This window comes from Gossypium raimondii, chromosome 6, assembly GCF_025698545.1.
Source record: "Gossypium raimondii isolate GPD5lz chromosome 6, ASM2569854v1, whole genome shotgun sequence".
NCBI lineage: Eukaryota > Viridiplantae > Streptophyta > Magnoliopsida > Malvales > Malvaceae > Gossypium > Gossypium raimondii.
In genome coordinates this window covers 58,646,865-58,662,378 of record NC_068570.1, presented here as the reverse complement: position 1 = coordinate 58,662,378, position 15,514 = coordinate 58,646,865, and the positions used below count along the sequence as shown (strand labels likewise).

The 15,514-nt window shown below is 31.6% G+C and overlaps 1 protein-coding gene and 1 pseudogene across 1 annotated transcript; both read left to right on the top strand.

Annotated features, from left to right (window-relative positions):
• The first annotated feature begins 2,559 nt into the window (after positions 1 to 2,559).
• Positions 2,560 to 4,547, top strand: LOC105774456 (GATA transcription factor 4). Its single transcript, XM_012596956.2, has 2 exons — positions 2,560 to 3,037; positions 3,718 to 4,547. The coding sequence occupies exons 1-2, from the start codon at positions 2,732 to 2,734 to the stop codon at positions 4,363 to 4,365; spliced, it is 954 nt and encodes a 317-aa protein (XP_012452410.1). The 5' UTR covers positions 2,560 to 2,731; the 3' UTR covers positions 4,366 to 4,547.
• Positions 4,548 to 14,359: 9,812 nt separating this feature from the next.
• On the top strand, positions 14,360 to 15,193 carry LOC105772160 (probable disease resistance protein At4g14610; annotated as a pseudogene).
• The last annotated feature ends 321 nt before the right edge of the window (positions 15,194 to 15,514 follow it).

Here is a 15,514-nt window from a genome sequence, read left to right as displayed (position 1 = left end):
ATTTTTAAGGTTTAAACAGATAAGAGATCCCTAAAATTTTAAAAATTTAAAATTTAGTCCTTATACTTTAATTTCAAAGAGGAAACATTAAATTTAGTGTCAACAAATACTTCAAATTACATAATTTTATTGTCATTGACATCTTCAAGATATTTTTAGTTATTAAAATTAAAATTATTATTATTATTATTATTACAATCCTTTAATGCTTTTATTATTTTCCATAATTGTTATAAAACTAACTAAAACATTCAATAAAGTCCACAATTAACAATTATGTTACAATGTTTTTGGGTAATCAATGAATTTGGAGCTTTGGGATGTAATTTTTTTTCTAGTTTGATCATGTTAAACAAGCTTTTTTTTTTGCATTTTTCTTTTGATGGGTACTTTTTTTTTTACAAATTAATTAAATTTTGAATCATAAAATTTCCCAACATGCTTTGATGGTTTAAATGAATGAATGTGGCCACATTTTATATTAAATTTAAAAAGAAAGTAATATGGATTTTGGTAACAATACTATAATGATATTTATTTGAAGTTATTATATGTAATAATATATTCACCTATTGCATTAAAAATGATGAATAATGATATTAATTATTATATTTAATATAATGTTATTATATGTAATAATTTATTCCCAAGTTGGGTTTGGTTTGGTTGGATCGATTTTTATAAAATTTTGAATTATTCATAATAATTCGATTTGGTTTGGTTCTCCTTTTTCGACATTAAATTTTGGTTTCGAGGCTTTTTTAAGACTAAATTGGTTTTATTTAATAATTTTGAAAAGTTTTGAAATCTTTTTAATAAATATTTAAAAAATAATTTTTCAAGTGAGTAAAAGAAACCTATAACTATTATGTAGTATTTTTTTTTTGAAAAAGTAATAACATTTTAAAAATTTCACTACTTAAATATAAAGTATTTGTTTGAAAAAAGTGTAAAAATATTTATTTTCACACTATAAAAATTAAATTTAGTTATAAACTAAATAAACAAATAGAATTCGATTTGGATTTGGTTTGAGTCGATCTTAAAACTGCCAAAAGTTCGTGTTCTGTTTTTGTTTTTTAGTTTTTCTCAATTAAATAAAATAAATCGCAAATATTTTAAAAATATAGATACTTTCAACAAATGTTAAAACATGCTCAAAGTCTTTACATTCTTCGTACACTTGGAATTTAACCATTTACTTTTATTTTCAAAATATAATACCTCCATTTTTCAAATTTAAATATTTATGTCCAATTGTTAACAACGTTATAATGTTCTTATTAAATTTGTTGGTGTCACATTTTGATATATATATATAAAAACACTCAATTGTTAGTTATGTAACAAAAAATAATAATAATATATCTGAATTTAACAAAAGAATTTTAATGGTGTTAATAATTGGACTTGTAACTTTAAAATTTAAAAAGTAGAGGACTAAATCGATAGGGGATTTAATTTCAAATGTAAGAAGAGTATAGGAACTTAAAAGCACATTTAAACCTTGAATGGCATAACACAAATGTTAAAATATGCTCCAAGCCCATATACTCTTCGTATATTTGAAATTCAATCTCTATATTTTTGAATTTTAAAATGCAAGTCTAGTTATTAATATTATTAAATTTTTATTAGATTCAATTTCATTATAATGCCATTTTTGTTACACGCCTATCGTATTTATTATTTATTGAATTTCAATTTTAAATATGAAAAAATAGATAAATTTATTTTGAAAATAAAAAAACTAAATTCCAAATATTTGAATATTACATTGAATAAAAAGTATATTTTAACCTACCATAAAATATCTTTACATTCTAAAAACAAAATAAATACCTATCGGGTAAATTATATCCAAGATCACCAAATTATTATTAAATTTACGTTTTGGTCATTCGACTTCAAAAAATTATATATGGTCACTGAACTATTTAGAAGTTTTAAATTAAGTTACTGGGCTGTTAAAATTATTGTTGTATGACTTTCTTTGTTTGCACTACCTGCACTAATAGAAAACTCTTCATCCCATTCTCTTTTATAGTTTATTTTTCATGAAACAACTTTGAACGTCACAAATCTACGAACCAAAATCCAAATAAATTTCTTATTTGATCTTTGATACCAATCGTCAGGTCAACTTGGATCTAAGCTATGTTTTTCTACTTTTCGATGAGTACTAATCCACCATACCGATTGTTGAATCATTACTTGAAGTTTGTTAGTGGGACAATTTAAAAAAAAAAACTTAATAGAGTAATAACCCAGTGGCTTAAATAAAAACTTTTGAATAATTCAGTGACCGTTTTGTAACTTTTTAAAGTTAAATGAACAAAAACGTAAATTTATCAATAATTTAGTGACATTAGATGTAATTTACCCTTAACTATTTTAATTCATTTTAAATAAATACAATAAAAAATTCTGAGTACTGTAAAAAGAACTTGCAAATGAGTTCTCAGTCTCTTTACTATTAAATTACTTATATGCTTTACATGGGAAAAAAAAACTCCAATTTCCACATATTTACACGTTTGCCATTCCCTTCTCTCCTCATAACCCGACCCTTTCTCTTCACTCTTCAGTCTCTTTCTCTGTCACAGACTCCAAAGCTTTCTCTCTCTAAAATCTGTTCAACTTTTTTTTTCTTAGTTTCTCTCTCTAAAAAACCACAAGATTTTTGATATATTTTGTGTATAGGAAGTCGTCGTGCATTGTAATTTTTGTAATGGAGATGGGGGACTTATTCGTCGGAGGTTATTACGGCGGCGGAGCTACAGGTGATTTCTCGCCGGAGAAGAGGATGTCCATGGTGGAGGAAAAGCTGGGGGAGAATTTCATCGTCGACGACCTCCTCGACTTCTCTAACGAAGACGCCGTTATCGGCGACGGCTTGTTGTTCGATAATGTCGCGGGTAATTCCACCGATTTGTCCACCGTCACTTGCAATTCCTCAGTGTCCGGTGGCGAAAATCACTTCTCTTCCGCTAATTTCACTCACTCCTCTCAGTTCTCCGGCGAACTCGGCGTCCCGGTAATGAAATAGTTTATTTTCCTTTTCTTTTTGCATGGTGAAACTAAAAAAAATTAACGACTCACGTGAAATTAACACCATTTTTTAATTAAAAAAATTAAACATCAACTTCAAATAATTTTCGAATATATTGTAACCAATTACATGTTTTTGAAATCAAAATCCGTAATTTTTTTATACTAATCGAAATTTGGAAAATGATTTATTTAATTATGAATTTCACAATATGAGTTGTTTATAAAACAAAACTGTAAATTTCTACATATTTTGTTGATAAGCTGTGGGATATGTTGAGATTCAGATTTCGGATCTAATTAAAATTTAAAAACTTTAGGGTCTAATTAAATTTTCTAAAATTTTATGAAATTAATGAAAATTTTATAGAAATTTAAATTTTCGAGTGTTTTAATTAAAATTTTAAAATTTTTAAAAAGAAAATGTAAATTTTCAAAATTTTAGAGGTTAAGGTCCTCTTAACTACCATTACTGTCCACCTCTGACAATAATGTCTATAGATTAATATTTTACAAAGGACAAAATTTGATAAATTATTTTTTAAAGTATAAAAATTAAAGTTTCATAAATTAAAATTAAAAAAATTAAATTTTGTGATGTGAAACATATGAAATTTGTAATTAAACCAAAATAATTGAACGAATTTGATTTTTTTTTATTTACAGTACGATGAATTGGCGGAACTTGAATGGCTTTCAAATTTTGTTGAAGATTCATTTTCAACAGTCCCGAATTTACAAAGCAACCACCAAATTTTTGCTTTACCCACACCCGAATCCTCATCTTCCTCAACCCGATCCGATTCATTACCTCGGAGCTCGACCGACCCGATTTTCCAACATGGGGCTCCGTTACCAGGGAAGGCCCGATCCAAGCGTTCAATGACCGCACCGTGCGATTGGTCGACCCGAGTCCTCCACTTAAACCCGAAACCCACGGGTCATAAGAATAGGGATAACCCGAACGGAAATACGGAGTATTCGGGTCGGAAATGTTTACATTGTGCATCGGAGAAGACACCACAATGGAGGACGGGACCGATGGGTCCGAAAACGCTGTGTAATGCGTGTGGTGTGAGGTACAAATCGGGTCGGTTGGTACCCGAATACCGACCCGCCTCGAGCCCGACGTTTGTGTCAACGGAGCATTCGAATTCGCATAGGAAGGTTTTGGAGATTAGGAGGCAAAAGGATATGCAACGAGGGGGACAGGGTACACGGTTTCTTAGTCAAACTTCAGTTTTCCCCATATCCAACGGTGGTGATGTTGCTGATGATTTTTTGATCCATCATCATGGTGGGCCACGATTTTAGTTGCATGATTTAGTTAGAGTATCAAATAAAATAGGGTAAAAAAAAAAGAAAAAAAGAGAAGAGCTTAACAAAGATCTTATTTGTAGCCCATTTCTTAAATCTTGAATTTAAAAAAAAAAATCATAAAAAATAAATTAAAGAATTAAATTAAAATAAAAAAAGGAAGAAATTTCAATTTTGTAGTTTTATTTTTGAGCACGTAAAGCTAAAAATGATAATTTTCTTTCTTCCTCAATTGGTAGGTTTTAGAATTGATTTTATTTTTCTTAATTGCGATTAATAATATTAGATATATTAGCTTTTGTCATGTCGGTCGAGAAAATATTTTATGTTAAAATTTATTTAATAATGAATACAGGTAGTGATAATTAATTTGTATTTTAATATTGTCGAACATGTATTTAATCTTTAGATTTGTATTTTTATTTTTTATTAAAAAGATATAAAATAAAAAATCAAAAGTATTATCATAATAATATTAATTATAATTTAAAAGAATGATTATTTATGTGATTTCACAGTTGAATTGGTGATTCAGTTAAGAGTGACATCGATTTAGTAGAATGTTTAAATATAAGTATTAGATTTGAAATATTAATTAGTCTCATTAAACTGAAAGTGTTCATGGGCTAGACTAGATCAGATTTGAACTAGATTTAAAAAAAAAAAAGCCAAGCTAAGGCTTGTGTCACGAGCCAAGGTGCAAAGCCCGTGACCATTGCAAAAAATGTGTCCCAAAGAGGTTAGATGTGGCTCATTTGACCTACGCGAATTAGCTTGATTCAAAGAGGTATTAGTGAAACCTGGTGATCCAATGATGAAAATATGAAAAGTTAGGCTACCTTGGTAAATGGGAAAACTAATCTTAGAAGATTGAGGGGAATCATATCTTATAAGATTAGATTTGATTTGATTATGTAAATTGATTATGTAATCTTGTAAATCCTTAAATTTAAGGGATAGACTAATCTCGTCCGTCGATGTAATTTGATCTAGACCTTCGGTTTTGGGGAGCTCAACTATAAATAGACAACCTCCCCTCACTAGTAATTCATTCCACTGCTTTGTATTCTTTGAGAGAAAGTTATACAATTGAGAGCATTTACTCAAACACTTCTCGTGCATAGTTTTCTGTGGCTCTTTGTTCTATTTTGCCTTCTTTTAGCTAGAGTTGCTTCCGCTATATAAATTAGTGAATTGGAAGATTTCTTTGTGGTGATTAGGTTGACTGAGGCGTGTTTGAATCGAAAGGATCGCCTAAGGCAACACGAAACGCGAGACTAAAGTTCTATCCTCGTGACACTTGGTCCAGCTTATCTATATAGTTAATTTATTGCTTAAAAATAATGAAAAAAAATTAATTTATACATATAGAGATATTAATATTTACATACTTTTATAATTAAATCTTAAAAAAAATATTTCTTAAAAATTATTTAACTTAAATTTAGGTTGGATCAAGTTGACTTAAAATTAGAACATCTTCACACAAACCCAGATAAACCGGCTAGATCGTAAATAGAGATGTTCATGGGTAAACTTAAGCAAATTCAACCTCGACCCGAAATACGAGCTTGGAATTTTATCTAGGCCCGTCTATATTTATAAATGATTAATTTAAACTAATTTTATGCTTGCCCTATTATACTTTTTCATTAATTTAAAATTTATATTTGTAATATAATAATTTTTTAATGTTTACATTATAAGTATTATATATTATTACAAATTTAATTTTTAAGTGATATAAATTAGATAAAAATATATAATATAATTTAGGGCAAATCTCAAAACTATACATGAACTATGGTTTAATGTGCAATTGTATACATGAACTTTGATTTTGTGCAATTTTATAAATAAAATTTTGATTTGATTCGATTCTTGTAAATTATGACACAATTATTGATATAACATCATTTTATATTTATATATTGTATAGATCAATAATTATATTTATCCAATATAAAAATAAATTGATGTATTTATTTTTAAATGTGTATGATTAAATCAAAATTAAAGTTTCAAATATGCATTTGAACAACAATTAGAGTTTCACGTGTACAATTGCACCAAATTAAAGTTCATGTATACAATTGCACATTAAATCAAAATTCATGTATAAATTTGAGATTTATCCCTATAATTTATTCCAAAATTAGAATATGTAAAAAAATATGTTAAAAAAAATCTATTTTACATTAATAAATTTTCATTTTTATTCTATCTATTTTAAAATATGTTGAGCATCTTGTTCTCTCTCTCCTCTCTTAGAGTCCATTCTTCATATTTATAAGGTGCGGTTCCTTGATGTGACGTACTAGAGACAACTAAGTGCCATACACGAGGACACGTTATCCCCCTCAGGGGTGATATGTCTTGAGTGATTCTCCCCGGGAAACTAAGTTGATGAGCTGAATGCAGGTGAGTAGGGAGTTGGCGAGCTGGACGATGGCGAGCCCAAAAGGACACAACGAACTGAGTTGGGTAGCGAGCTAAGAAGGGCGTTGTGAGTTAGGCTATCCTAGAAGAGGAGAGGCGTAAAGTGAAGAGGGTCGGGTCGGACACAGATCTCCAGTCAGATAGCGGTGTGCCTTATAACAAATTATTCCCCGCCTTACTGAAAAAGAGTTATAAAGTGACTCTTCTGAGAGAGGCTTACACAAATGAAGCATGCGATTGAGGCTTATTACGTACATTTTGGTGTAAATCTTACCGCGTATGTTTTGTCGTATGATAGGGTAGTAAAAGGATGATTGGGGCTTTTTTTTAAAGGAAAAAAGCTGTTCTAAAAATTTTTTCTTCTTTAAAATAAGTTCTACTTAACCCTAACTCACACTTATCTTGCATTTTTTCAAAAGGGGTCGCTAGTGAGAAGAGACTTGTCATTCATAGGTAAAAACCCTCAAAATTTTTTACTGTCGTTTCAATTGTTTTAAGCATGATTGTTTATCATGATTAGAGTCATAATAGGTTTAGGTGGAAGGGACGGTGGCTGTATTGGCAGTGGTAACCAAGCTTGTGGGGTTAGATTTGTGGATGGGGGTGGTAACCGTTAAGAGCGTCATAAGGCCTGCGTACTTATAAAAGCAAACACCTATTTGTGCTCGACAAAGTAAGAGGAGATGGTTCATCATCTAGTTGTCTGGTGAATTTAGTTGACAAATTTTGCCTTTGATTTTTCGATTGTTGAGGGCGCAAGGAGATTAAGTGACACGGAGGGAGATTTCCTATTGCCCTATGCTGCCTGCAGGGTCCACATGGCCTCATGATGCCATTGACGATCTGAGTTTAACTTTGTTAAGGAAAAAAGGAGGAACTTGTAAATTTTTTGTATTCTTATTGTAACTTTGTACACGCTATTGGTCTTACATATCTGCAAGTGGCCAGGAAGGTTATGTAAGCACTCTTGCGATAACTACTGGTGTTGATGATAAAGTTATTGGTGATGCAGACATTGCTGGTGTTCGCGCGAAGGGCTCGCATTTGGAGGGATCTGCAAGTTCATCAGAAAAACTCAGATGCATCATGGATGTCAGGTCTTTTATGCAAAATTTGCAAGGGAGAAACGCTAGTGCCTTAACAGGTGAAGGTGGTGGTAGTTCTCGCAAGAAGCAAAGGATGCTAGCGAGCTTTGTAAGTACCGAGGTTGATAGTGATGATAAAGTAACGAATGAACTAAAGGAATATCACCATAAGAGGAGGAAGGATCGTGCGATAACTTGGGAATGAGTGAAAAATGGGTGGATATTAGAACATTGGAGCAGTCCGAAAGCTGAACACATACAATAGAGTTTCACATGGGCATACCACATGGCCACATGACCCACATGGCTATGTGTCCAGGGCGTTTCGATATTAGGAAAGTTACGATTTTTAAGGGTTTTGGAAATCTAAAAAGGTATAAATAATGAGATAAAAGAGGAGGAAAGCAATCATCACTAGATAGCACGAAAATTACTCAAAGCACACCACTGAAGCCGATTTCCAAGCAATTATCTATCAAGATTTAAGAGTCCAAGCCGGTTTCCAAAAGAGTTATCAATGATTTCTTTTATTTTAGTGGTTATATTGTATTTTTGGAGTTTATTCTTGCAAGTATGAACTAATTCTCTTAATACCTAGGGGGATGGACCCTAGGATGGATTCTATTGTTTGATTTCTATTTCTATGCAATAAAATCTTAGTTTTTGTTTTCAATTATGAATGCTTAATTGTTCTTGGGTTGATAATTTCAGAGTGTTGATCCATGCTTAATGTGCATAAGTCTGAGGTTGACTAGACCATTCTTGCGATTAGATCTTGCATGATTGAATTAGGTTGCATTCAATCCTAGAAATAAGATGATATAAATCTACCGAATTAGACGCAAATCTAATATGAGATCCATAAAGCCAATTAATGCAATAATAGAGGTTTTAATTAGAAAGAAATTTCAATTAATCAACCAAGATTTAGTTTCTCTTATGCTCGAAAGAGATATAAACATAAATTAGGTATTTCTACGAATTAAAGGGTTAAGAAATGAAATTGTATAAATTAGATTGAGAATTATAGATGAAATCTAGGTGGATTCTTACCTAGATATTCTTTTCGCCACTTGGTTGATACTTGATTGTTTTTTTGTTTCATTCCTTGGTGCACTTGTAATGGCCCAATTTAGCCCAGAACCAGAATACAAAACAAATAAAATTTAAACCAAAAAATAATAGCAAAGCCCAAATAAAAAAAATAGTCCAGTTGCAAAGCCCACATTTACAGGCCCAAATGGCCCAAAACAAAGAAAAACCCTAATGTCCCAAAACCTAAACAGAAAAGAAACCTTAGCCTAGAGTTGCTGCCGCCTCCACTTCGCCACATCAGCGTCGCACCCTAGTGCCTGCCACCACCAATTGCCTGCCACCGTCACCGTCACCGCCAGCAAGAAAAAGGAAGAAAAGATAAAAATAAAAAATGAGAAGTTGAAACAGTAGAAAAAATATATAAAAGAATATATTGTAAATTGGCTATAAAAGCCAATTTTGGGCGTAAGGAGAGTGCTAATCCTTCCTCGTGTGTAACCGACTCCCGAACCCATTTTCTGGATTTTGTAGACCGAAAAACATTATTTTAGCAAATTAAATCTCTTATTAAAATGATCAAATTTCGAGATAACCCGATCACTGAGAAATGGGTGTCACGACACTGTACTGATGTCATGACACTGATTTCCTGATGTCGCGACACCGAGAACAAATTACTCGACATTGAAGGTTGGATGTCGCCACACAGGAGACAGATTGCCCAGAACATATCTGAAACATCTAAAAACGAGTTTAAACTATCGACAACCATTCCATAATACATCTAAACAATTTTAGAACTCAAAATATACCGAATTATCATTCAAAACATCTAAACTATGCTTGGAAGACAACACTTGGGGAATAGAAATATGCATTTGAGATGTTGAAGCGATGTGCATTGCCAAAAATGGAAAATGAGGTATTTGTGCTTTTAAAATTCAGTTATGATAATTTGCCTAATGCCACAACGAAATGTTTGCCTCCTATATTGTTGTCTATATCCTGAAGATTATTGTATTCCCGGAAAGAGATTAGTGGAGTATTGGTTTTGTGAAGGGTTATTGAATGCATTTGATGGAATCGATGAAGCTCAAATGCAAGGTGACAACATCATCCACTCTCTTATTAGTGCTTGTTTATTGGAAAATGTTAGTGAAATGGATGAATGAGATAGTGTGAAGATGCATGATGTGATTTGTGACATGGCTTTGTGGATTACACATGAGTCCGAACAGAGAATAATTTTTTTGTCAAGGTAGGGGCTCAATTATTTGAAGAACCAGATGTTAAGGCATGGGAAAGTGTAAAAAGAATGTCAGTGTGTAACACCCCCTAACCCTTACCCGTCATCGGAACAGGGTTACAGAGCATTACCGGACTTTTCAGATCAAATATGAACATTATATAATCATCTAGCATACACATCATAAGTTAATCATATTGTCCCTTTTATGATCCCCTGAGGCTCAAAATATGTGTTAGTAATAAATCGGGACTAAATCGGGTACTCCAGGAATTTTTTTGTGAAAACATCAAAAATTTTCAAAGAAACAGGAGACACACGCTCATGTGTTAGCCGTGTGGACTCAAAATGAACCTTAAACATCAATTTTACCCTTCCCTACAACCTTGAACACCAAGCAACTCAAAAACCAATCGTTCAATCACTTTAAAACACAATTTAATACCTTTAAAACATGTCAAAACAATCGTCCTAGCTTCCTAACCAATGTACCCTCATAGGTACTTCACATATATTATCAAAACAATCAAATAAAATATCATTTAAGCCATTTCTAAATTCATAGCAATTTCAACTCAAATTTTCCTAGATCACTCTCACTTATGCATCAGCTTAAACATTCCATATTAAACCTCAACTTAACACGTATAATCATGTATATAAGTAACCAATATCATCTTATAACATCATTTACATTCACTTCCCAAAATGACAAGCATAAGACATCCTAGGTACATGCCGACAAAAAAAGAAATATACATCACCACGTTTTGAGTTCGGGATTGTTGATGGATGCTGAATCGGCAATCTGACTTTAACCTAACCTGCGCACGAAAAACAAACCGTACGCTAAGTATAAACTCAGTGGTATTTCTATAATCCGAATGCTTGAAAGTAAAATAATATAACATATAATAACTATAGTCAGACAATTATTCAATTCATAAATAATGTATTTATAACACATTCAATTTTTATCATTTGCTATCCCAGATAGCTTTTCACAATATGAATACAAATCATTTGAACAACAATATTGTTCATTCATATTCAATTCATAAATACACAAATCATGTGCCTCTAATCATATTTCAAATCACCACTCAATATCAATCATAACACTATTTTATTCAATAACCCTTATTAACATGACACGGACTTGGACTGATACACGGATCCAACCAAAACACACTAGTTTTGGTTGACACCCAGTGTCTCATCGGCCATGCTGAAGTAAATTGGTACCCGGTACCTCATCTAATTTATCCGAAGTAATAATTTGACACCCAATGCCTCATCAACTTGAAGTCGAAGTATCCCTGAACTCTTTCAATCCTATGGCATGCCATCTATATTAGAATCAGCCCGATACAGTTAATAGGGTTTCAATTCACTTTTCTAATGCCACAATTATCCAATACTCAATTATCACATAAATCACAACTTCACATACATTCAATTCAGTATAAAAAATGCTAATACTTACCTTATTTAATTACCATAACCATTTAAATCAAAATACTAAAATTAATAATTAAATTCAGATTATATAAATACAAACCAGAATTTCCGAGCTACTTCTCGTCGACTTTATCTTTTCCTTTCTTAGTCGAAGTTTCCAGTACATCGTTAGCTATGGAAATTAAAAAAAATTAAAATTCATCAATGCAATACAATTTCACGTTGAATATTTCAATTTTTATTCAACTTTTGTCTAAATTCTAATTTAGTCCCTAAACCGAGACTAACTTTATTATAAATGTATGTATTTAAATGTTACACATGTCATTACCAATACCACAAACTTGTTAATTTGAAGGCCTAAAATAGTTATATAAATAAACAATCAAATATCATAAACTTCCCAACTATAGCATTTAAGAAGAAAATAAACCTCTGTATCATCACTCTCTCCATCTCCAACGGCTCCAGCAAAGTTGACGTCATAAACAAATGGTTCCACGGATAGAACCAATAAAACCCATTGAAAGAAAGAAATAGAAAACAACATTTTTAAACCCATATTAATCATTCTGAATATTTAATTATGACTAATAAAACAAGTACATAGCAGTATATATAGGAGAAAATCATAGGCTTGCTTACTATTCCAAAGATAGGTTTTTCAAATTTAAACATTAATTTCTTTAAAAATATATTTTAAAATCCAAATCCAAATAATCTAATTAATTTGATTCTCAATTTTAAAATTATTGAATTTGAAAATTAGTTTAGAATTGATAACCACCATTTTATTTTTTAAAATATAGTTTATTTAATTGATATTTGTCATACACACTACTTAATTTTTCTATTAATTTTCTAATTTTATTCAACCTTCCTTTCGAAATTATTTAGATTTTTTTACGGATAAAACTAATAAACAATATTTTGTCTCAAAACACTAAATCTCAATTTCGTACTTCAATTGTTTTTAACAATTTTGTGGTTGAACAAGGTTTTCCAAGCTGGAATGGCGGTTGAATTGGTCAGACCACCCGTTCCAATCCGAGCGGTCCAATTGATTTATCCACTTTATTTGAATAAATCATTAAAAAAATATAAATAAATCAAACTAGTTCAACCTGTACGACTGGCCAATTCAACTGGTTCGCGGGTCACCTGGTCGAACCCCACATATCGAGTGGCTATACCGATATTGAAAACAATGGGATTGAGTCAAATTATTGTAAGTTTTTATTTGCTATAGTCAATTTGACAAATTTTTTGTGAGTGAAATGATATTCGGCTAAACTACATAATTTTATGACTTGTGTATGGTTTAACTTACTCTTTTTTTTTTTTGTCACTATACTTCAACAAAGTTATAATATAGTTACTGATGCTTTCGATTTAATTGTTGTTAACAATGTAATAAGTAGACTTGACACATTATATCATCATTTTAGATGAAAACTTCAAATCAAATTGCACAGCTAGTCCTTATATTTTTATTTTCGAGTAATTTAATTCTTTGTCGTTTTAAGTTTCTTTCTTTTCCTTTTTCTTTTATATTTCATTATTTTACTTTCTCCTCTTCTTCTCCTTTCTTTGTAACACCCTTTAATCGAGACTAACCAACATGTTCCGAGCAAGAGATGTCACATTTGGATGCTAGAGCTAAGTTAATCCAATCATCAAATTCAAGACTTTGCTTTAACATAAATAGACTTTTTGAATTTAGTCAAGTCATTTCTAGGATTTTTTTTTTTTAAATTTGGATAGAAACGGGCGTCGTTTGGAGCTTATTCGGGTCACAATAAGGTAGCAGGGTCAATGTTGCGACATTGGAAAAAGGATTGCGCGACAGTGGGAAATGGGTGTCATGACACTGATTTCCTGATGTTGCGACACCGAGAACAAATTACTCGACACTGAAGGTTGGATGTCGCCATACAGGAGACAGATTGCCCAGAACATATCTGAAACATCTAAAAACGAGTTTAAACTATTGACAACCATTCCATAATACCTCTAAACAATTTTAGAACTCAAAATATGTTAAGTTATCATTCAAAACATCTAAACTATGCTTGCAAGACAACACTTGGGGAATAGAAATATGCATTTGAGATGTTGAAGCGATGCGCATTGCCAAAAATGGAAAATGAGGTATTTGCGCTTTTAAAATTCAGTTATGATAATTTGCCTAATGCCACAACGAAATGTTTTAGAAATCAAATTATAAACTAAAAAGTAAAAATTTACAAGGTTAGATGAAAACAAATTTACATCCCTTACTTTCTTCCTATTATTACTCCCAATAAGAAAAGTAATTGCACATATTTACTATTTACTATTTTTATTTTTCTCCTTTTATTATTATTTATAAATACAAAATATTAATTAAATTCACTCGTAAAGCGATAGTACAAAAGATTAAATTTAGTGTTATTTGTAACATAAACTCAATTAAAATTTATAAAAAAATTAAAATAAAGTTAAATCTCAAATTCAGAAAAATCCTTTAAATGTATTGAGTTATTGACGTGGAATTCCATTACCAAGATAATGTTAATAATACCTTGAAAAGAAAAAAAAAAGATGACATTGCAATTTAGAAACAAATTTACAATAGAAATCATCACACCAAGGCGTGCAGTTGCATAACAAAATCATCCATGTAAGAGTTTTCAAGTCCTGGTTTTAGAAGAAACTCCTTCCATTGAGCATGGTTGGTCCTTACCTCCTTCCCCAGCTCATTAGCATGATCCATTAATGTTCTTACTGCTTTGCAAACATCATATTTTGTAAATACTCCATCTTCATCTCCTTTCTCAACCTCTATGGAGTTGCATCGTAGAAACAGATGTGAGGATCATTGGCCTTTATGGCTTGGGGGCGTTGGCAAGACAACACTCTTGACCAAACTCAACAGCAAGTTCAGCACCATACCCAATGATTTTGATGTTGTTATCTGGGCGTTGGTGTCTAAAGATTACGATGTTGGAAAGATTCAAGATATGCTTGGTGGAAATCTTGGATTTTCAGATGACTCATGAAAGAATAAAAGTGTTGAAGAGAAAGCTATAGAAATCTACGGGTCTTGCGCAACAAGAGATTGGTTGTATTATTGGATGATTTATGGGAGAGGACGGATTTGAACCAAGTTGGGATACCAAAACCAAGCAAGGAAAATGGTTCCAAACTTATTTTTATTACTCGATCTTTGGAGGTATGTAGCAAAATGGGAGTTCGAAAGAAAATCAAAGTGGAGTGCCTAGAACCGGAGAAGGCTTGGTAATTGTTCTAAGACAAGGTTGGAGAGGAAACTCTTAACAGCCATCCAGATATTCCAAACCTAGCTAAACAAGTAGCGGAAAGGTGCGGTGGGTTGCCTCTTGCACTAATTACAATCGGTTGTGTCATGGCTTGCAAGACAACACTTGGGGAATAGAAATATGCATTTGAGATGTTGAAGTGTTGTGCATTGCCAAAAATGGAAAATGAGGTATTTCCGCTTTTAAAATTTAGTTATTATAATTTGCCTAATGCCACAACTAAATGTTTGCCTCCTATATTGTTGTCTATATCCTGAAGATTATTGTATTCCCGGAAAGAGATTAGTGGAGTATTGGTTTTGTGAAGGGTTATTGAATGCATTTGATTGAATCGATGAAGCTCAAATGCAAGGTGACAACATCATCCACTCTCTTATTAGTGCTTGTTTATTGGTAAATGTTAGTGAAATGGATGAATGAGATAGTGTGAAGATGCATGATGTGATTTGTGACATGGCTTTGTGGATTACACGTGAGTCCGAACAAAGAATAATTTTTTTGTCAAGGTAGGGGCTCAATTATTTGAAGAACCAGATGTTAAGGCATGGGAAAGTGTAAAA